Genomic DNA, 22,591 nt, shown 5'->3' with positions numbered 1-22,591 from the left:
TAGAGACGTGCCAAGAGTAAAGATCGTCTTCCTTCATGTCCATCCATTTTCGATCCATGTACTTCAGTTCTAAAAGAAAAGGGACACCTTAGAACACCTTAAAAGTTCAATTTAATGAATTGCATCAATATGATGACCACTAGGTAGCAGGACTTGACAGGGCTTTTCCCGATTTTTAAACATTCGACAACACGCAAATCAAGTTTGTTACTAGCGTTGCTAGGCCTACCACGCATGGAAGTTTTGTTTGAAACGCTGCTCACCCAGAGCGAATGATTTAGATCAATGATGCAGTATTTTGGCAAAATGAGAGGAGCAAATCAAAGCAATGATGCTTTGCCAAACAGGGAGCGTGCATTTTCCTGCTCCTTAGTTTTCACATCAAAGCAGTGCAATGAAAATGAAAATTTGAAGACTGATCCCAAATTGACCCATTCCAAATATCCAACTCCTTGACACCTATGGGGGCGCCGGTGAGTCGCTGGCCTTTCGTAAAGTAGGTGTCATATCATCACATCCTTCCCTATCCTCGTAACGGAGAAGATGGGAGTGGCCGGCAATGGAAGTTTTCATGTCTTTTTTACTTCAACCTCTGATTGGATAGCTGTTCTTTCTCAAATAGCATTCCATAAGCAATTAGATTATGAGTATTAAAGTTTTAACATGACAACTTTCAGTATGCAATCTACGAATTACTCCGTTACCACGCAACGCAACGCAACGCAACAAACTTCAAGCGTTTTGAGCGCCCCCCTGGGCTCAACCGATTTTGCTCAAATTTTGAACGTAGCTTCTGGGAGTCCAACACAACTGATTTAGGAGGTAAGACTTGGCATTTTTCGCAATTTTTGTTTTTCATATAAGTGTGGGCCACCTTAATCTACAGATACAGTAAAGCCACAGGCAAACAGACGTAACACCTAGATCAATTTTCGTGAAATCCATCGCCCAGTTCACACTACCATCACCTGGTGGAAATGTTTCACTGTTCCACGAAACATTGGATGTGAAATATTGTCAAAAAATGGCGCTAGTTTGAAACGTCAAACGCAAAGAAAAACGATGTGCGCGTCGCTGGTAGTGAAAGCCACAACTATGAAGATTTAAAATGATCGTTAAAGCATGGTCGGTGGAAATTTCACCAGTGTTACGTCTGTTCGTCTGTAGTGAGACTACGCAACACATTGAATTTGTTAGGGTTCTCTCATAATTATTGGACAAATAAATGCACGAAATGAATGAAAACCTACCGTATCACCAAAACATTGAACTACGGTTTCAGAAGCACACATTTCGAACAGGAGAGGTCGCAAAACAACATCCCATCTACATAATCCTTTCCTAACCATTTCAGCTTCGACGGCATCGATTTGACTATACGTATTTCTTGTAATGCGCTGATTCGATGCATCATGATAGCTCGATAGGAAAGTTTGTTCAAGTTCTTGTCTCTTGATGCCATCTTTCTACTTTAGTATGAAGAATATTATGGCTCCTGACGCCATTAGCAAAATTGAAAGTAATAAAAAAAAAAAAAAAATGCAGCGCCATCTCACGAGCAAAATTTGCTACCAAACAAAATTGGTTCATCTTGACGAATCCGGGGATTCGCACATTAATTGGCTTCAATTAATGGGAGATGATCTCGTCTGCAAAGAAGACGCATAAATTTTTCCTTTTATATGTGCATGGAACAATGCGGGTGAAAAATTATGATATCGTTAAATGAACGTTGATAATTCAGGACATACCTACCACACAAAAATATGCTGACTTTACGGTTTTTACATAATTTCTAAATTGATCTTTGTCGTAAAAACCGAAGGACTCAGCATGGATTGGTAGGACCTATTTGTTGGAAATTGTCTGATTTTAGCCAGAAAAATGCACAAGTTCATGAAGGAAGAAAACATTTTCAGATTTCACATTTAAGTTAAAAATTTCGATTTTGTTGTTCCATCTAATCTGTGTTCTGATAATTCCAAATAATTCTTAAACTCACAAAAGCAGCATTCTCCTTCTTGTTGCACGAAGTGAATTTTGGTGCTATTCAGCTATCAGGATAGTGGAACTGATTGTCCAGCTAATCATCCAGTTGAGAGCGTAGTCAGATGTTTGTAATTGGTCATTTTTGCCTTCATATTCGAAGATATGTGCTCTCCATATCCAAGGAAATTACGAAAAATACAACTGGATACCGGCATCAAAACCAACATGGTCCTGTTAAAATGCTGCAAAGTTTACAGTATCGGCTAACCATGTACAAACTGTACGGAAAAACTGTAGGTCTTTCATATCATCTACCTTAAAAAAAATTCAACCGATGTAACAGTGGTATGCCTTTGCCCATTTGTTCATGGACTGCGACTCCACTGAGATAAAGCTTATCGTGTGCTGCAAAATTAAACGTCTGGCTGACACCAGAATTCCAATAACCGACCATTCAAACAATAGCCCATATTCGTCGCTACAGTTTATTATGCCTTATCTTCCCTGTGAACGTACAACTAACGCTACGCGACTAGTGGTTCCCTGGGTAACTGCTCTCATTACAACTATGACGACCGACGACCGATGACCCACGCAATGAAACGGTAGAATATTCCAAGCGGAAGTACTCCCTTCAGTGTCGTCGTCACTCACTTGCGAATGTAAGGCACGTGGTTGGCATCATGGGACGTGATATCAACAGTTCTACTTTTGTCCTTTTCTGTGTCTATCCCCGTGGTGGTGACGACGGCAACGCAGTCGAGAGGATGACATCCCGTGTTTTCCTTTGTTCGAAAGCGACTTCAACTTGTACATGCTGTGATAGAGCTGAAAAAGAAGAAGAAGAAGAGCACGACGCACGTGACCCTGCTGAATATTTTATGCCATGAGCAATTTAATGCCGAATCCCTTCCGGCACGGGCCTAGGATCGGTCCTGTAATGCAACAAATATGAACCATTCGACCTACGATGATTTAAATCGGCCTTTTAAATGGTTTTATTGCAAAACGCTTAGTGAATATAATCGCCGCATCCACGGCATTGAACAACCAAGCTAAAGACTACATTTGTCGGCTGTAGCTTTCAACCAATAGTTTCTCTATGATAAACAACACTGATTCAACGTTTCAACTCTTTGCTAGCTGTTTGGGTTTAGTCAATTGAGGCTTGTGTCGGATGTTCTTGTTAGCGCCAAATTATGTAGTATCTGGTAAAGTTAATTATTCCCTCATAATTGGCTGCAAAATGTTTAGTTGTGGAAGTGGAAGGAGTTTCCTACAAAGCTTGATTTCTTGGGTTTTCGGCTTGCAGTCTGAAAAAAATTTGCGTTGACGGATTTCAGATCATCGCCGACGCTTCGGTCCTCAAAATTCGTATCTCATGCCTTCCAAGATCGACTGCCAATATTCTGAATTCAGATTGATGGCAACGATTTTAAGTATCAAATAACTGATAAGATTCGGAGTTTGAAATATATTATTCCTAGCACAGCAGGGTAAACTTTAATAAGTTGAAGGTCAATAGGGCATGCCGTTCCCATGAGATCCTAGGGCTGAGCAAAGTCAATTGACTTAATTTTGGAGAACTAAGGTTGGCATTGGGTCAAATTCTGCTATACCATTACCGATGAGGTGAACGCGCTCCTCGTTAACATGGATTTAGTTTCCTGCGCAGTCTATGCTGCATCCATGAAGAAGGAATGTATTACTGAGAGCATTACCCAAGTAACAAAATAAATTTTAAAATGCTTACTAAGTGACATTCCTAGTTCAGTAGCTTGAATTTCAGAAAAAAAATGTAAATACCTTATATTAGCAAAAAAAATATAAAAATTTCGACAATGAATCACTGATCATTTGGTATTCTCCACCGAATTATTTGTTTATTTTTGCCAAACTTCGTAAAATAACATCAGTGTTCGAGCGCGAACTTTGCCAGGTATCGAAGGGCTTTCTTCGCTGCCGTAGCAACCACCGAAATGCGCGGAAAAGTACGGTAACACAACGCGGAATCACTGACCGGGGGCTTGGGTCGCCACAAACCCTTTGCGTGCACAAGTTCTTCAACCACAGGCCGTTGTACGCTCGTCCACCTTCTCACTAAGGTCGGACTGAGACACTTGACACGGAATTGCCTAAGTGCCTTGGTAACGGGGTACTTAGAATAAGATTCTAAATCGAATCACCACCGCACCACAACGAAACGGCTAAGTGTCGTGGTAACCGACAACTTAGAAAATAGTCGAACCGCACTATACCACTATCGCAACAGCGAAAACGACAAAGTCCCTTGGTAACGGGGGACTTGTGATACTTGCACTCGACCGAGAATAAAGCGACACAGATCGACCGTGCGTACGCTTTGTCTGAGTTTCTATTTTGTACTGATCTATTTACAATATATACAAGAGGATGGTGATTGTTTCTCTACCTACACGATTGTCCACAGAAGGTGGACAGTGGCTAGCGTGCGCAGGCGCGCTCTGCTCAAATTTAATCTCTCAGAAATATTGCTGGACGAATAGGGTTACAAAACGGTATTTGCGAATTCATTTTAAAAGTAATACAGAGTTGGATGGGCCCGGCTCCAACATTCCGGCCACCTTGGAACACGGAGGTGTTCCAAAAATTCACGTTGGACGAATTCAGTTTGGTTGGTTGTTGTGGGCTGGACTGGACATCGGAACTGGTGTCGGTGATCGCTCCGTTGTAGATCCTCACAACAGACCGGGAACAAAAAAGAAAGACCAGGTAGATCGAACGACTCAGCTTAGGGTTATTGGAACCGCAATTACCTGTGCTAAGCGCAGGTGCGCTTCGAGCAAGTTCTCCCTTGCGGGTTGCTCTACCTGGAACTGTTTAAAGACTTGGATTCGGTGACGGCAGTAGAGCAATCTTCGCAACCGCTCGTACGATGTCCTTTCCCGGTGCAGTCCGTAGTGTCACTACTCGGACGACACCATCCTTGCCCGGATGTAGCTTGATAATCCTTCCGAGCGGCCAGCTGGCAGGAGGGACGTTGTCCTCCTTGATGACGACGATACGATCGACCTCAACGGCGACCGGAGGATTGCAGCCCTTGGTAGCTCGGGACTGCAGCTGCTGAAGATATTCCGGGTACCAGCGAGCCCAGATGTTCTGCAGGTGCTTCTGGACAAGCTCGTACGATTCCAGACGGTTGTCGGGAATTTCACGTAGGTCAACTTCGGGTACCGCTTGCAGGTTAGACCCGACGAGAAAGTGTCCTGGTGTTAAGACCTCCAGATCCGACGGCTCACTCGGCATCGGCGTCAGCGGACGGGAGTTCAGGCACATCTCGACCTGGGCCAAAAGAGTTACCATCGGCTCGTAGGCGATGCTGCTGTTGCCGACAATCTTGAGCAGGTGCTTCTTCGCTGACTTGACGGCGGCCTCCCACAGGCCTCCGAAGTGTGGCGCTCTCGGCGGGATGAATTTCCACCGAATCTCATTCTCGGAGCACCAACTGAAGATCCTGTCTCGGTCGGTATTGTCCACCTTCAGCATCTGGTAGACGCGATTGAGTGCGTGAGACGCACCCTTGAACGTCGTCGCATTGTCCGAGTGCAGCTCGGCGATTCTTCCTCTGCGGGCGACGACACGACGAAGCGCTGCCAGAAAAGCAGCCGTAGTAAGGTCGCTCACCAGTTCGATGTGAACGGCCCTCGTAGCAAAACAGACGAAGACGGCTACGTAGGCCTTCGTTGGTGCACGATTGCGGACGGTTGGCTTGATGAAAAACGGTCCACAATAGTCGACGCCGCAGACGGAGAAGGGTCGAGTTGGTGAGACTCGGGATGCCGGTAGATCCGCTGTGCTCTGCTGGACTAGTGTGGGCTTGCTACGAAAGCAAGTGTGGCAATGGTGAAAGACGGATTTTGTTAAGTTTCTGCCGCCAAGAATCCAATACTTCTGGCGCAGCGTGGCTAGCAGGAGTTGAGGGCCTGCGTGCAGTAGCTTTAAGTGAAAGAAACTAGCCAGCAGAGTCGACAGCGGATGTTTGGCAGAAAGCACGATGGGGTGCTTGACGAAGTCGGAGAGGGCGGCGTTGCGCAGCCGGCCACCGACACGAATAAGGCCGTTCTGATCGACGAACGGTTTCAGCCGTTTCAACGCTGACGATTTGGTGACTCTTTCCCCGCTGGCCAGATCCGAAAGTTCTTCAGCGAACGACTGACGTTGTGCGAGACGACAGAGGTGCACCTCCGCGGTTTGTAGTTCTGCGGAGGTAAGAGGAACGACTTCCCCATCGTTGAGGGTGAGCTGATTGTACTTTTCCGGATAGGTGCGGCGTAACATGGCGCGTTCTTGCAAAGATCGAAGATATCGCAAACAGAACGCAGAGACACGACGAAGCTTAGAGAAGCTGGAAAAACGGGCGAACAGCTCGTCGTGGAAATCGCTTTGTACGACGCCCATCGAAACTACCGGGACCTTCCGCATCTCTTCGGTGGAAGCTTCGGCGTCTTCATCGGCCGGAAGGAGATTCGGCCAGTTCGCCGGAGAGAGTGTCAACCAATCAGGACCGTTCCACCAACGCTTGCACTGTAGAATGTCGATTGGATTCAATCCCCGTGAGATATCGTCTGCTGGGGTTTCGATGCCAGGAACATGTTTCCAGCGACTCACGGCGACTGCATGCTGGATTTGTGACACTCGATTGGCTACGAATGCCTTCCAACGGCTAGGTGGTGACCGTAACCAGTGGAGAACCGTAGTGGAGTCCGTCCAGAAGTAAGCTGGAGCTGGTATCTTCAGGGAGGCCAACACTTTCTGGAAAAGCTGCGTTGACAGTCGCGCTGCACATAGTTCCAGCCGGGCGATGGAATGACGGCTAGATAGTGGAGCTACCTTTGACTTCGCAGTTAGCAGCTGCACTGACACACCATCTCTTGTTTCAGCTCGTACGTAGCAGCAGGAGCCATACGCTCCCTTGGAGGCGTCGGAGAAGAAATGGAGCTGGAGGTTGATGACATTCGAAAGAGATGCGAATCGTGGAACTCGAACCTCGCCTAGCATGTGTAGTGTGGAGTGAAATTCCTTCCATTCCTGTTGAAGCTTGATCGGAAGCGGTGAATCCCATTCGCAAGTTTCTCCGTTGTGTTTCAGCGCCCACAAACGCTGCATGAAGAGTTTCGCAACTACGATGGTAGGACCCACGAGACCGAGTGGGTCGAAGATTTGGGCGATGTATGACATCACTTTCCGCTTTGTCAGTACCGCAGCCGGTGGTGGCAGTTGGACCTTGAACCGTAATGTGTCGGTTCTCGGTTCCCACACAAGACCCAGAGTGGAAACGGCCTGCTCGTCCTGGAGATCGTGCAGTGGTTGTAGGGCCAGGTCTTCCGTTGGAACACCGGCGAGAACTTCCGGAACGTTCGATGCCCACTTCTTGATTGGGAAGCCAGAAGTGTTGAGCATAGACGTCACTTGTTCCCGCACTTGAATGGCTGATTCTACATCGTCAGCTCCAGACAGCAGGTCATCGACGTAGCAGTCGTGAATCACTGGGTCTACAGCAGCTGGATACAGATGTCCATTATCGTGAGCTATCTGCTGCAGAGTTTTCGTGGCGAGATACGGGGCAGAGGCAGTACCGTAAGTCACTGTCTGCAATAGAACAGATCGGTGAAGTACTAGATTTGTAGTAATGAGCTGAATTTTTGTATGGTGAGAAGGTTAATTCTCCGTTTCTGCAATTAAATGGTGCAAAAAGCGTGGGTATTATGATTCCTTGCTTAAATTGATGCTGTTTGAGCAAAACTTTGGGTAACAGTGTTGTTGTTTTCTCCATTTCTTGCAACATAAACAACATAGTTATCCAAAGTTTTGCTCAAACAGCATCAATTTAAGCAAGGAATTATAATACCCACGCTTTTTGCACCATTTCATTGCAGAAATGGATAATTGACCTTCTCACCATACAAAAATTCAGCTCATTACTACAAATCTAGTACTACACCGAACGTGCCCCATTCGTAGGTGGATATTGGATCGCTGGGGCTCTCACGGAAACGAATTCGTAGAAATCTGCGATCCTCGGGGAAGTGCAGCATCTGCCGATACATTTTCTCTACGTCGGCAACGAGAGCAATGCGGCGAATGCGGAAACGCAGAATAATTGAATACAGGTCTTCCTGTACAACTGGGCCGACCAATAGCGTGTCGTTCAGCGAATATCCGGACGACGTCTTGCACGAAGCGTCAAAAACGACCCTGACCTTCGTTGTCGTGCTAGACTCTTTGAAGACGGCATGGTGTGGGATGTAGCAATGAGGTTGACCATCATCTACCGGTTCTTCGAGCTTCTTCATGTGTCCAAGCTGGAGGTATTCGTCCATGAAGCGGTGGTACGCGTCCTTGGTAACAGGATCACGTTCGAGACGCCGCTCGACACTCAGAAGACGGCGATCTGCGATTTCCTTGGAGCTTCCTAGGACAACCATTAGATTGTCGGTTCGAGGAAGACTGACGATGTACCTCCCTGATGGATCACGAGTCGTAGTTGCTGCGTAGTGCTCTTCACACCGGTTCTCTTCCACCGACCGCGCAGGACCGTCGGAGATGTCCTCGATTTCCCAGAACCGTTGGAGGGTGGCTTCTAGGGGATCATCTTTCGTAGAAAGGTTACAGATCCGAGGGATACAGTTGTATTGGCTTGATGCGGTCCCAGCGACGGCCCATCCGAATGGCGTTTCAGTCAGCCATGGAAGTCCGTCTCCTAACGGAATCTTCCGACCACTATGGAGCTCCCAGAAGGCTTCACTTCCGATGACAAGGTCTATCCTTCCTGGAACGTGGAACTGGGGGTCTGCTAGGGCAACCTTCGGGATATTCCACGACGAAATGTTGATCGGAATGGTCGGCAGCTGTGCCGAAGGATTCTTGAGGATGAGAAACTCCAATTTCGTCGAAAACTCCTGTGTTCTCGATTGGATCGTGGCGGTAATTGCACTTTTCACGTTCTGCGTGGAGAGACCGATACCTGCTATGGATATGTCCACCTTCGACCGGGGGTTGAAGAGTAGCTTCGCTAATGGCTTCGAAATGAAGTTGGACATGGATGCCGAGTCCAGCAAGGCCCTCGCCTGGTGCTCATTGCCGTGGTCATCGATCACGTTGAGGACAACCGTTTCCAACAAAACCGTGTTGCATGCAGTTTGGGCTGCCATGCTGACTTGGGGAGGAGCGGAGCTCTGGGATTCCACGCTTGTGGAAGGAGACGGTTGCTGAGTAGAGGTTGATGATGACACGGAGGAACTCGGCGACTTCGATAGAGCAGGATCGTGCAGTAACGAGTGATGTTTCTCACGACACGTGCGACAAGCGAACTTCGACGAACACTTCTTTGATTGATGCCCGCTGCCCAAACAATTCCAGCACAACCGCTTCTGCGTTACGAGCTCTCGGCGAAGGCGTACATCCTTCCCAAGGAAGATGAAACAGTTGCGTAGAACGTGATTGTCGGGGCACGACAGGAAACATGTTGGCGTTGTATTGGAGGATGCAGCGGCGCTGGCTGCGAATTTGATTTTGGCGGACTTCGGGGTGGTCCCGGCCACCTTTGACGGCGGTGCCGGCTGCTGATGATGCTCGTAGCCGACGGAATTCAGCACTCGCACACGTTGGTAGAGGAACTCCACCAGCTCGTCGTATTTGACATCATCCTGCGTACTTGTCTTCTCCTCCCAGGCTCGCAAGGTGGATTGGTCCAGCTTGTACGACATAATATTCACCAACGGCGTATCCCAATACTCCACGGGTTCGTTGAGTTTGGCCAGGGCCCGTACATGGCGCTGGAAATCGTCGACCAGGCTGTGGAGGCGTTTAGCAGATTCCTGCTTCACTGTTGGCAAATCGTAGAGTGCCCGGAACAGTTGACGCTTGAGGAACCGACGGTTGTCGTATCTCTTGAGCAAAGCGTCCCAAGTGCAAGCGTAATTGTCGGCTTCGATTTCGACGGATTCGAAGGGTTTCTTCGCTTCCCCTTCGAGTGACTGCAACAGATATTGCAGTTTGGCGACCGTTGGTATGTCCGCATTGGAGTGGACCATGGACGAGAATGTGTCACGAAACGACAACCAACGTGAAAAATCGCCATTGAAACGTGGTAGGTCGATCTGCGGTAAGCGAAGGTGGAAGGGGGCTGGTTGTGCGACGAAGGACGAGTTCAGCTGTGCTGGGGCAGCATCGGTGGGGCGTTTAGACAGCAAATACCCCTTCGCTGCGCAATATCGATGCTCGAAATCCACTCTTTCCGTCAGATGTGCCTCCAGATTCTCAGGATCCAGCCGCTCGATGGTATCTTGCATATCCGAAAAGGCAACATTCACTCGGTCTAGGGTTTCGATTCTCACTTGCACTTGACACCTGTCCCGCACTGCTTCGAAGTCTCTGACGAACTTCTCAACAGCGTCTCGAATGGCGACTAATGACTGCCGCTGGACCAATTTGTCCGTAAGGATTTTGTCGTCCTTCGGAGCCATTGCTGGCGAGCACACGAACGAGAAACGTACGGAAACGGTAGCAAATCGAAAACGGATCTCCTTCCCGACGCGAGCTACTCGTTTCTTCGCGAAACCGAACCGGCGAGGCGCAAATACACAGTCGAACGATCAAATCCTTCCCGTCGCGGTGTATTGGCCTTCGCGGCGAAAGTTTCGACGGGAAAGGGATGTTTAATCGAACGAATGCTCCTTCCCGTCGCGAACAAACCCAATCCTACGCGGAACGCAATCAAGGGCGCGAACGGATTCCACTTGAGTTGCGCACCGTCTCCCACCAATTGCCACAATGACTTGAAAAAAAAATCCAAAAAGTCACCCAACTTTCATCAACCAAATGAAACAAGTTCAAATTGGTTGGAATAATCTTTCACTAAATTTCTTAAATGCTACTGCAAGCCACATGCATAGAAAATGGAAAGAACTCACCGGGTTTTGTTGCTTCGATGGTTCTTCCAACCCCAGCGGCGGTATTTGTATCACCACCAACCGCAACGAGTATGGTGCAGCAGCGGCGGGGGAACGGGGTAACTTCACCAGCGTCGAAAATGGCTTCGATGACGATGGCAATCGTGGGGGTCAATCACCTTCCTGGATGACCACGAGTCGCAAGATGGCCACGATGAAATCTCCACACAGCACAGAGTAGTATCCGCCTTGATACTCTCCCAAGCGCAGAAGTTTTGCACTAACACACAATTTTTCCGATTGCACGGGCTAATTGATTAGCTATCACCGTGCGACACACGCGCGCGCGAATTGTTCTTTCCACTCACTGTCCTGAGGTGTACCCGCCTTGGTACAACCTCCAAGCGCGATGGCGCATTTGTGCCAATGTACAATGGCACCGCACAATTGACCAACGTGGTCAGTAATATGGTCTTTTACCGGCACTTAAAACGCACTTTTCGACCGCGGTATGGCCTTCGATCCGGCTCGAAGGACCAAAAAATGTTCGAGCGCGAACTTTGCCAGGTATCGAAGGGCTTTCTTCGCTGCCGTAGCAGCCACCGAAATGCGCGGAAAAGTACGGTAACACAACGCGGAATCACTGACCGGGGGCTTGGGTCGCCACAAACCCTTTGCGTGCACAAGTTCTTCAACCACAGGCCGTTGTACGCTCGTCCACCTTCTCACTAAGGTCGGACTGAGACACTTGACACGGAATTGCCTAAGTGCCTTGGTAACGGGGTACTTAGAATAAGATTCTAAATCGAATCACCACCGCACCACAACGAAACGGCTAAGTGTCGTGGTAACCGACAACTTAGAAAATAGTCGAACCGCACTATACCACTATCGCAACAGCGAAAACGACAAAGTCCCTTGGTAACGGGGGACTTGTGATACTTGCACTCGACCGAGAATAAAGCGACACAGATCGACCGTGCGTACGCTTTGTCTGAGTTTCTATTTTGTACTGATCTATTTACAATATATACAAGAGGATGGTGATTGTTTCTCTACCTACACGATTGTCCACAGAAGGTGGACAGTGGCTAGCGTGCGCAGGCGCGCTCTGCTCAAATTTAATCTCTCAGAAATATTGCTGGACGAATAGGGTTACAAAACGGTATTTGCGAATTCATTTTAAAAGTAATACAGAGTTGGATGGGCCCGGCTCCAACAATCAGTAAAATTTAAAAAAATTGGACTTTTTCATATATCAGAACAGCTGAATAAGTGATTGCAATTAAATATAAATAAAATAAGCGAAGGAAAGATAAAATTAATTTTTTAAACATAAGCAAAATGCATTATTAGACTTCCTTTTATTTGACAGTAAATTTTAAAATTTCTTCAAATGCGCTAAAATGCCGTTATGCACCTGTTGGCGCGTATCCGGGGCCAACTCCGGTCGGGTTGGGGTGGACTGTATCACTTGTCGGGAATTCGGATTGAAAGGCACAACACCACTGGTTCACTCTAATTCACTACACTTTATTACTACTCTGCACCTTACAACACTACTTAACACTATTTGGAATTAGCACTTTTACTTTTGCACTCGAACGAGGTATAACACGCGGCGGTAAAAACATAACTGAAGTTGCGGCGAACTTATCGGGTATTTATATGTGCGCACCCGCAATCTAGAATGTTCGCGCAATATCGCGACGCTGGTTCCAGACGCGGGTGGAACTCTCTCGATGGCTGTCACTCTCGGGGTGCTGCTGTGGTGAGTTTTGCATTAGTCACCACACTTCGGAGACGGCGACGATGACGGGACCACTCACTTGCGCTCACTGCTGGTACTCACAGTGGCTGTCGGAACTCACGTAATCAAAGGCGTAGCAAGGGTGGGTCGTGTTGGGGGCGGCAAATCGGTAAGTGTTTCGCATTCGTGGGTCGCGGTGGTTACGTTGGGTGATTGATTAAATGCTCGTTGACTAATCTCTCGTTTCGTACGGAACATACTCCCCCCGGTTGACACGAAGTTCAACAGATTTCGTCGTTGGTTACACTGACTTGTCGTAGGCGATTGAAGTCCATCGGTTGCGCATGTTGTCTGCTTTGGGTCGGAATACTCTCGAGCTGAGCGATGAGTTGTCATTAGTCGATGTTGGAACTCCATTGCGTATGTCGTTGGTGTTGGGGTTCCACAAAATTCGAAGCGATTCTTTTGGCTTATTATGCAAAGGTGAAGACGGATTCTGGATATCTGTCGGATTCGGTGGTTGCTGCACTCGGAGGCGGTCAGGTGGCCGGTTGCACCTAAACTTACGTGCAACGTGCAAGTTGTGGTCGTTGATACATCATGATTGGATCATCCATCGTTGAAAAGTTAGCTGAGGACGGGAAATGACGTTGTTGATCTGGCACCGTCCACGCACTACAGCAAAGCACTGGAACATTGGCAGTCGATCTCGTAGGGCGGTACATGACACGACGCGTTGATTGATTTAGATTATCCTCTCGCATTCCTCGGCAGTATCTCCCATTCTGTGGGATACTGGATGTTGAACTTGGACCGGATAACTCCTGGGTGCTGCGAAAACGCTGGTTGATCTTCTCGTTGTGGTCCACCAATGCTATGTGCGAATGCTGAACACGCTTGGAGATGGGTCTTTCCTTGAATGCTCCGGCTACTACCCATCCTAGTGTAGTTTCACGTAACTCGGGAAAATCATCATCAAGTTTGATGTAACCTGGGCGTAGCAATTTCAAAAACAGTTCAGCACCAAGCAACATATCGATCTTCTCCGGTTTGTAGAACTCGGGGTCGGCGAGTTGAACACCGAAGGGAATACTCCAAGATGAAACATCGATTCTTGATGCTGGGATGATTCCTGTTACGCTTGGGGTTACAAGACACTGCACCTGTGCTTCGTAGTCGGAGACACGGGATCGGAATTTCACCACTACCTTGTCGTAGGCAGTGGTCTGTACATCGTTGATTCCTCTGATAGGGATGTTAACACGGTGTTTCGTACTTCCAATGCGACTCGCAAAGTTCGCTGTGACAAAGTTCACTTGGGATCCACTGTCTAGCAGCACGCGGCAGGGATGTGGTTGGTTGTTTGCGTCCAATACGTTCACAACTGCTGTTAGCAGGAACACAGTCTTCGTAGAATCGGCAAAGTTGCAAGAAAACGGAATGTTCGATGATTCTCTGGAGGATGTTGCAGTAGATTCGATACTTTCGGCGATTGCATGGCGAGTCTCTGGTGCTGGTACTGGGACGTTGGGGCTTGACACTTGTTCAACCTCTTCGTTGTGGAGTTGAGTGTGATGACGCTTCTGGCATTTCTGGCACGATTTTGCTGACGAGCAATCTCTGACGCTGTGCCCCTTGCGGAGACAGTTGAAGCACACGCCAGAAGCTCGCACTTTCTCGATCCTCTTGTCGAACGGCATAGCACTAATCATGTTGCACTGGTAGTTGCGATGTAGGCCTTGGCAGAAGTCGCAAATGTCTTTCCTCGGCTCGGATGTAGTGGCGAAGATTTTTACGGTGGATTCGTTCGTAGAACCTTCTCTTCTTGAACTAGGTTTCGCTGAATGCTCGGTGTTGGTTGGAAAAGCCATTTCGCAATTTTCCAGCATCTGGCACCTTGTCTGGAGGAACGATATGGTCTGTGCGTACGAAGGCAACTTACCTTTCTTTTGGGTGGACTCCCAAGCCATCCTAGTCGCTTGATCCATCGCAGAAGCTATAATGTGGACCAGGAACAAGTCAGAGATACCCTGGAACTCCTGCTCGAGGTACTTCAGGCTCTCGACATGGTGGACACATTCATCGTGAAGTCGTCGCAGCTCCTTACAGGATCCAGAAGCCATTTTCTGGATGTCGAACAGTCCACGGATGTGGGTCTCCACGATGATCCTTTTGTTTTCGTATCTTTCGCTGAGGATAGCCCATGCTTGCTGGTAGTTCCCTTCGCTCATCACCTTGGCATCAAGAACTCCAGCTGCTTCACCAACAAGCGCTTTATCAAGGTGATAAAGCTTGATGGCGTCGGAATCTCCCGAGCCAGCCATCAGGTCCTGGAATATAGCCTTAAACTTTGGCCAGCTGGCGTACGATCCATCGAAAGTGGGGATCGGGACCTTCAATGGCTGTTGCTGCAGGATCACCTGAGGTTGCAGAGTTTGAGCCTTGGTGGTGTTCGTCTCGTGTGCTAACATGAGCTCCTCGATGACTGTGCGGACGTAGTCGTATCGTTCTTCGAAAGTGATGTAAATCTCCTCCTGCTGTCGGAAAGCTTCATCCGGGATAACGGCAACCAGCTTCGTATGAATTGTACTGAATTCGGCGTACGCGTCATCCACCTTCTTCAGGAATGTCTTGAGTTGCGGGAGGCTCACCTCATGCTTGGAAGTGGCAAGTGCCCTTTGCACTCGTGCTAGCTTGAGGCTTACCTGATCACGTTGACGGGACAGCGACGATACTTCCTTTAGCGTCTCTGCGTCGGCATTGATCTCCCAGCTGGTTGCGTTGTCGACTAGTTGCTGCTTCTGCTTCGCGGCTTCAGATGCAGCCTTGGTTGCTGATCTGGTCATCGGCGTTTTTACCTGCGACATGGTGAAATTCTTTCGGACAAAACACGCTACGAATTCGTTTCGGGTCGGAACTGGGGTGCAGAGTACTCTTCGGGCGATCGGTGGTCGGTATGTAACACTTCACAAGTTGTGACGACAGTAGCGAATAATCTTCTCTTCGGTCGGTGCACGTTCTGGCAGCGGAGCCACTAAAACGTGTCGGTTGGCGATGGTGACGTTGCGTTGTATCCTTTCCTACGGCGAGGGCGGCACTGGATCCGGTTCGCTAGGACCACTATGTTGGCGCGTATCCGGGGCCAACTCCGGTCGGGTTGGGGTGGACTGTATCACTTGTCGGGAATTCGGATTGAAAGGCACAACACCACTGGTTCACTCTAATTCACTACACTTTATTACTACTCTGCACCTTACAACACTACTTAACACTATTTGGAATTAGCACTTTTACTTTTGCACTCGAACGAGGTATAACACGCGGCGGTAAAAACATAACTGAAGTTGCGGGCGAACTTATCGGGTATTTATATGTGCGCACCCGCAATCTAGAATGTTCGCGCAATATCGCGACGCTGGTTCCAGACGCGGGTGGAACTCTCTCGATGGCTGTCACTCTCGGGGTGCTGCTGTGGTGAGTTTTGCATTAGTCACCACACTTCGGAGACGGCGACGATGACGGGACCACTCACTTGCGCTCACTGCTGGTACTCACAGTGGCTGTCGGAACTCACGTAATCAAAGGCGTAGCAAGGGTGGGTCGTGTTGGGGGCGGCAAATCGGTAAGTGTTTCGCATTCGTGGGTCGCGGTGGTTACGTTGGGTGATTGATTAAATGCTCGTTGACTAATCTCTCGTTTCGTACGGAACAGCACCAAAGAGTTAACTAAATGTTTTTTTTCTCTCTAACATGTTATATTACCCAAAATCTGTGAAGTTCTGTATTGTTGCATGGAGCCAGACTGGTTAAATTTGCAATAGATACATGCAAACTTATCTAAAATTCTTTACGCCACTTGATACTAAACGCTTGGGCCAGTGTGAATTATCAAAATATGGCTTATGTTATGTGGGTCGCCAAATTCTACTACAATCTAAAGTGAGTCGCAAACTGATAAAGTTTGAGAACCCCTATTCTATTCTACTAGGTTCAGGGAGCCATTAGTAATCTGCGATTACTGCAGCGATTGATTCCGTTGTTTTTGTTTTCAAACGTGCTCTAGCGTGCTCTATTAAAAAAAATACAAAAGTAAGAAATAAAACCAACAGCGCTTCAACCCTTTGTTTTGAGTAGGATGAAATTGAGAGCAGATGGGTCAGTTTTTCTATATTGAATTAATTGTTTTTGATTTGCCTGTGTCATCCGCTCTCAGAAGCACGAGTAACTGACGAAAAGTGGCGCAAGTGCCGGGGCTGGGAATCAAACCCACGATCATCTGCTTGAAGCGAACGTATGAACAATTGCTCATCGAGCATATATTTTTCAACCAACAAGTCAAATCTCACATTAAGGTATTTTAATCACCTACGCTTGGTCTAAATTGCATCCCCGGTTATGACATGTGTCGTATTCCAATGTATCATTTCATTTCTCAAACCTGGCAGTTGTCAATTAGTCATTCTGCGACGTTCCATGCAAAGTTAAAACATCAGTGGAAGAATATAAAGTGAGTGTAGATGACAGTGGGTTGCGTGTGAAATTGCTCAAAATTAACTGCGTCAACAACCGCAATATGACACCATGCAGTTGTGCTTACTAATTGTCACTTTATAATCACAGGTAGCAGTGTACCATACCCAGGTACAAACATTTAGACAGCAGCATAGATTGCACGGTTGCAAACAGGTTTGAGGATAATTGTGATAATATATTAGATAGCAAAGTATTAATTTTCGGTACATGCTGCATTTGTCAGCCTAACTAACGCAGAAAAGTCTCCGTCGACATCCTAAACGTTTCTGGAATTTTATCAACTCCAAGCGCAAGCAAAATGACGGTGTTCCTGCCACGGTTACTTTAGTCGGTGAAGTGGCATCAACTGCCTCTGATAAATGCGAACTATTTGCAAAGCATTTTTCCAGCGTCTTCAATGTCGAGTGCGCAACCAGTGATGATGCAATGCGTGCTGCCTCCGTTGTGCCTGAAGATCTCTGCGACATTGGTATACCAATTGTGACTGAAGCTGAGCTACGGCATGCTGCGAAGAAGATGAAACCGTCTATAACGCCTGGGCCTGATGGGATTCCTGCCATCGTCTTCAAGAAATGCATTGACGCACTCGCAATACCTTTGTGTTACATCTTCAACCTGTCGCTGCAGAAGAAGAAGTTTCCTGCGCAGTGGAAAAAATCCTTCATGTTTCCAATCTACAAAAATGGTAACAAAAGTGATGTTCGGAACTACAGGGGTATTACATCATTGTGTGCTGGCTCCAAGCTATTCGAGGCGATAATCAACAACTACCTTTTTGCGCGGACAAAGACGACAATTTCCACTGCCCAGCATGGGTTTTATCCTGGCAGGTCAGTTACGACTAATCTTCTTTGCTTCACCTCAACCTGCATCAACCAGCTAGAAAATGGAAAACAAGTTGACGCAATCTACACCGATTTGAAGGCAGCTTTCGACAAAATCGACCATCGTATTTTATTATGCAAGTTGGCGAAGCTGGGTGCGTCGGACGACATGGTAAAGTGGCTGAAGTCATACCTTTGCGGCAGAAAGCTTTGCGTCAGGATCGGATCGTACACTTCTACCTGGTTTACTAATTCCTCGGGCGTACCACAAGGGAGTAATCTTGGGCCGCTTCTCTTCGCACTTTACTTCAACGATGTCGCTGCTTTACTGGGCGTTGGATGCAGACTGAATTACGCTGACAATCTCAAGATCTATGTTGTCGTTGAAAGTCTAGCCGACTGTGAACGATTGCAAGAACTACTAAACGCCTTCGCGCGTTGGTGTGATGTCAATCGCATGACGCTCAGCATCAACAAATGCTTCGTAATAACCTTCCATCGATGTACTGCTCCGATTCACATGGATTACAAAATTGGCGACACATCTATTCAGCGTGTTAGTCAAGTAAAAGACTTGGGTGCACTGCTCGATTCTAGACTTTCCTTTAATGAGCATCGCTCGGAAATCATCGATCGGGCAAATCGACAGCTGGGGTTCATTATGCGAACAACCAAAGATTTTGATGACATCCGGTGCCTAAAAACACTCTACACGTCGCTTGTTCGGTCTATTTTGGAAACGTCATCCATTGTATGGTGTCCATATCAAGCAAGCTGGGTGGACAGGTTGGAACGAATTCAAAAGCGGTTTGTGCGCTATGCCCTACGACGACTTCCTTGGAGGGACCGTACCAATCTGCCACCATACGTTGACAGGTGTTGCTTACTCGGAATTGAAACACTTGAGCAACGCCGGATCATTCAACAAGCTGTTACCGCAGCGAAGATATTAAATGGTGAAATAGACTGTCCGAATCTTCTCGCAAGGCTATCTCTGAACGCTCCCAACAGAATTCAACGCAGAAGTCTTGAACGGATGCTGGCTACACAATTTCATCGTTCAGTGTATGGCTATAACGAACCAATGTCCTCTATTATAAGTGCCTTTAATAATGTAGCCTATTTGGTCGAATTTGGAATGTCTTCAACGCTGTTCAGAAGCCACGTCAAACGTTCAATGCACCCAAATAATGTTTGAATTAGTATAAGTAACATTCATTAAGACTTATGTCAGATGGGTTAATAACAAATAAATAAATAAATAAATAAATAAATAAAAACTATTATAATGAATTATATTTAGTGACAGAAAATTTGAAATATGTATTATCTGATGCAAAATTAAAACTGTTTGCGATCACTCTGCTATTGAGTAATAAATTGTCTGTTGGCTTATTTTGGTATTTTTTAAATCAAAATTGATGATTCAGTGGTAATATTTATGCCAATGGTTTACACTTTACGACACGATTTATTTTGTGCCAAGAATTTACGTAATCCGATTTGTTTTTGTTTCATTCGTTTCATTAGTTCATTATTCTTTGATTATGTTGGACGTTTTATCAACTTAATATATGAAAGCGTATTAAAAAAGAGGTCTGCCATGCACATGGGACAATTATGTGTAGAATGGCAGGGTACATGTCATTCTTCGAATGAATCTCATATAATCTCCTAGAAGTAATATGTATAGAAAAATACCGGGAAATGATGCAACTACATCACCCACTTTTTGATGCTTGATTGAAGAAAGCATATCGAATACAAACAACCCATAAGGGAGAGTGGCAAACATATTGGTTATCACTCGAAGAATTTGACAACTCTGATACCGGATAAAGAGAAAGAGAGCAAAACTCTTTGGTGACCGAAGGCACGTTCAAATATACTTACACAGCAGGTTCCATCCACCCAACATTATTATACGCTTTAATTTCTCCCCAGCATGTCGACTGTTCGTTATTACTGCAACACTTTGAACCTTTGGTATTGACTCACATAATAGCAGGGTAAGTCTAATTGAGTGTGCACAAGGCACTCAGTTTCATCACTGGAGTTATGTGCGAACACACAGACCACGTGATTTCATGGAATGTTGCACTGCTTGGGAGCAACATTTTTCGAACATGTCTTAGGCTAGATGGATAATGCGCGACACATTTTCAATGGGAGCTCACTCTCTTCTCTATATCTATTCTTTGTTTTGCTGCTTTCGTTCGTTTGAATTGTAGAAATGCATAAAATAATATTTATTACGTTACTAGGGGAATTGTTCCCATAATAAAGGCGGGATATCGGGAAACTCGTGAACAGTTCCAACTGGAATAAAAATCCCCACATGAAAGCATCAAACCTATGTCGAAGTACTGGATGAAGCTTTGAATGTAGCCAAAAATTAATATGTATTCACAATTCATAACTTATTTACAAACGAAAAACATGTCAAAGATTTCTTAGTTCCCAATAATATAGGGTGTGAGACCATTTGCGCAGGAAGAAAAGTCAATGTCATAACAGTTGGCTTGAATTTTTGTACATAGTGAGATACGTCCTCATATGCTGAAAGTTCCAAAAACCCAGTAGTTTTCCAGTATCCGGCATAGGTTAACCGGGGCTCCTAGGTGGTGTATAGCACACTCGATGGCGGTCCAGCTGGCGCTGATGAACGCATTCTTCACGTCCAGTGTGACAACCGCGAAATAGCGGATTCCTGTTCGCTTTTGGAGCGCAATCTCAGCCATTTTGGTTACAGCCCTAATAGCGTCCATCGTCGATCGACCCTTCCGGAAACCGAACCGGTTATCGGAGAGACCAAGGTTTCTCGGTATAGACCATCAGCCTCGACAGAATGATTCGTTCCAATAGTTTCCCGACGGTGTCCAGATAGCAGATAGGTCTGTATGCCGACGGGTCGCCAGGTGACTCCCGAGTTTTGGCGGTAGAATCAATTTTTGCTTTTTCCACCTCTCCGGAAATTCACCTCTGTCTAGGTACATCTGCATAGCCATCCTGAACATGTCAGAGCTTGATAACCGTCTTGATGGCTACTATCGGGATACCTTCCGCATCCGGTGCCTTGTTCAACTCAAGCGACTTCGCTATTGCGATGAGCTGTCGTTCGTCATCGGGCCGACCTCGCTATAGCCGGTTTGGCCATAGGGGACGGGGTCCAAGGTCTTGGTATATCGTGGCGCGGGAACAGCATTTTCACGATATTCTGCAGCATCTCAGGGGAGCGTTCTGGGGGTGCTGACGCACCCTTCCGTTTGGTAGTCATGGAGGCATCACCCCAAGGGTTCGTGTTAGCTGCCTGGCAAAGATTTTCAAAGCACACCCGCTTACGTGCCCTTATCTCTTTGTTCAGTGCCAGTTTAACCGCCCTGTAGGCCTCACTTCGTTTCATTCTACCCTCATCGGTGCGAGCTCTTTGCATCCTCATTCTAGCTGTTAGACCGGATGCGCGGAGTTCTGCGATTTCTTGACACCACCACTTTACTGGTTTGTGTCATATTTGAGTAGGGATCGCCTTGGCATTGCTTTACATGTGCGGCTTAGGGTTCCGACTAGATCATTGCTGGATAGATCATCGGTGATACCCTCCATAAGCGATCGCACCACAAATGCCGGCTTATCAAAGCGCGAGGTCAGCCATCCCCGATGACGGTCGATGACCTTCGTACGTGGCCGTCTTCCTCCGTATTCCACCCTGTATCGAATTGCCAGATGGTCACTGCGCGTGTGCTATTGCGAAGCCCTCATGCGACGTGGAATATATTTCCTAGACCGGAACACAACCGGTTGTACAGATTGCCGCTAGCTTGGCCTTATCTGCTACCCAGTTTCCGTTAACGGAAGGGATGCGGTATGGGGCTGTCCATAAACCACGTGGTCATGAGGGGGGGGTTCTGCGAATGACCATTTTGTATGGACGAATAAAAAATTTTGTATGGACTAATGACCACGCGTTGGGGGGGTTTGAGAAGTCCTAAAAAAAATGACCACGTGGTTTATGGACAGCCCCTATGGGTTATGTGCTGCATCATCGCGTTGTCAGCAAAGAGGAAGCTGTCCGTTTGGGTGGACCCCCCCCCTCCCCTGCTCGCACTCCGCACCATAAGCGTAACTAGGTCATTGGTCTCGGAGGGGGCGGGGGCAAGGCCATGTCGATATAGATTTTAATAGTATAAAAATAATTATCGCCTGAATCTCGTGATTTTTTCCGCTCTTCGCCCAGAGTCAGCAATATGCGGAGTTCCAGCAGACCCTGTTTCAGGTCCTTGCTGAAGGTAGTCCGCCCGCTCGTTCTTAAGTATAGCGTTGCCCAAAAACGCAGGTATTCTGCAGTAAGCTTCCAGATACTATAGAACATTTATAGCATGCTTCTATTCCGTAACACGAAATAAATCACACAACGAAGGGCAGGTAAGCGAATAAAGTTGAATTAGTGTAATCCAAAGCATCGAAGAATAAAGTTTCAAGTTTAAGGTACAAAAAGTTGAGTTTTGGTGATTCTCGTGATACCGGATGTTTCCCAGTTTGGTAGTGTCCACCCAGTCCGAAGTCCGC

The 22,591-nt window shown here is 47.0% G+C and overlaps 2 protein-coding genes across 2 annotated transcripts; both read right to left on the bottom strand.

Annotated features, from left to right (window-relative positions):
• Window positions 1–4,848: 4,848 nt before the first annotated feature.
• LOC109405810 (uncharacterized) lies at window positions 4,849–10,493 on the bottom strand. The gene is made up of 2 exons (XM_062857643.1): window positions 7,968–10,493; window positions 4,849–7,617 (listed from the first exon to the last, which is right to left on the bottom strand). The coding sequence occupies exons 1-2, from the start codon at window positions 10,491–10,493 to the stop codon at window positions 4,849–4,851; spliced, it is 5,295 nt and encodes a 1,764-aa protein (XP_062713627.1).
• Window positions 10,494–13,232: 2,739 nt separating this feature from the next.
• Window positions 13,233–15,536, bottom strand: LOC134290483 (uncharacterized). Its single transcript, XM_062857637.1, has one exon. The coding sequence runs from the start codon at window positions 15,534–15,536 to the stop codon at window positions 13,233–13,235; it is 2,304 nt and encodes a 767-aa protein (XP_062713621.1).
• Window positions 15,537–22,591: the final 7,055 nt, after the last annotated feature.

Source organism: Aedes albopictus, chromosome 1 (assembly GCF_035046485.1).
Source record: "Aedes albopictus strain Foshan chromosome 1, AalbF5, whole genome shotgun sequence".
Classification (NCBI taxonomy): Eukaryota; Metazoa; Arthropoda; class Insecta; order Diptera; family Culicidae; genus Aedes; species Aedes albopictus.
This window is presented reverse-complemented; position numbering and strand designations above follow the sequence as displayed.

Bases quoted from the DNA above. Each gene is read 5' to 3' on its own strand.
- LOC109405810 (XM_062857643.1), bottom strand. From the start codon at position 10,493: ATGGCTCCGAAGGACGACAAAATCCTTACGGACAAATTGGTCCAGCGG. The intron at 7,618-7,967 runs GTAGTACTAGAT...GTTCTATTGCAG, and splicing joins ACGAATGGGGCACGTTCGGT to ACAGTGACTTACGGTACTGC.
- LOC134290483 (XM_062857637.1), bottom strand. From the start codon at position 15,536: ATGTCGCAGGTAAAAACGCCGATGACCAGATCAGCAACCAAGGCTGCA.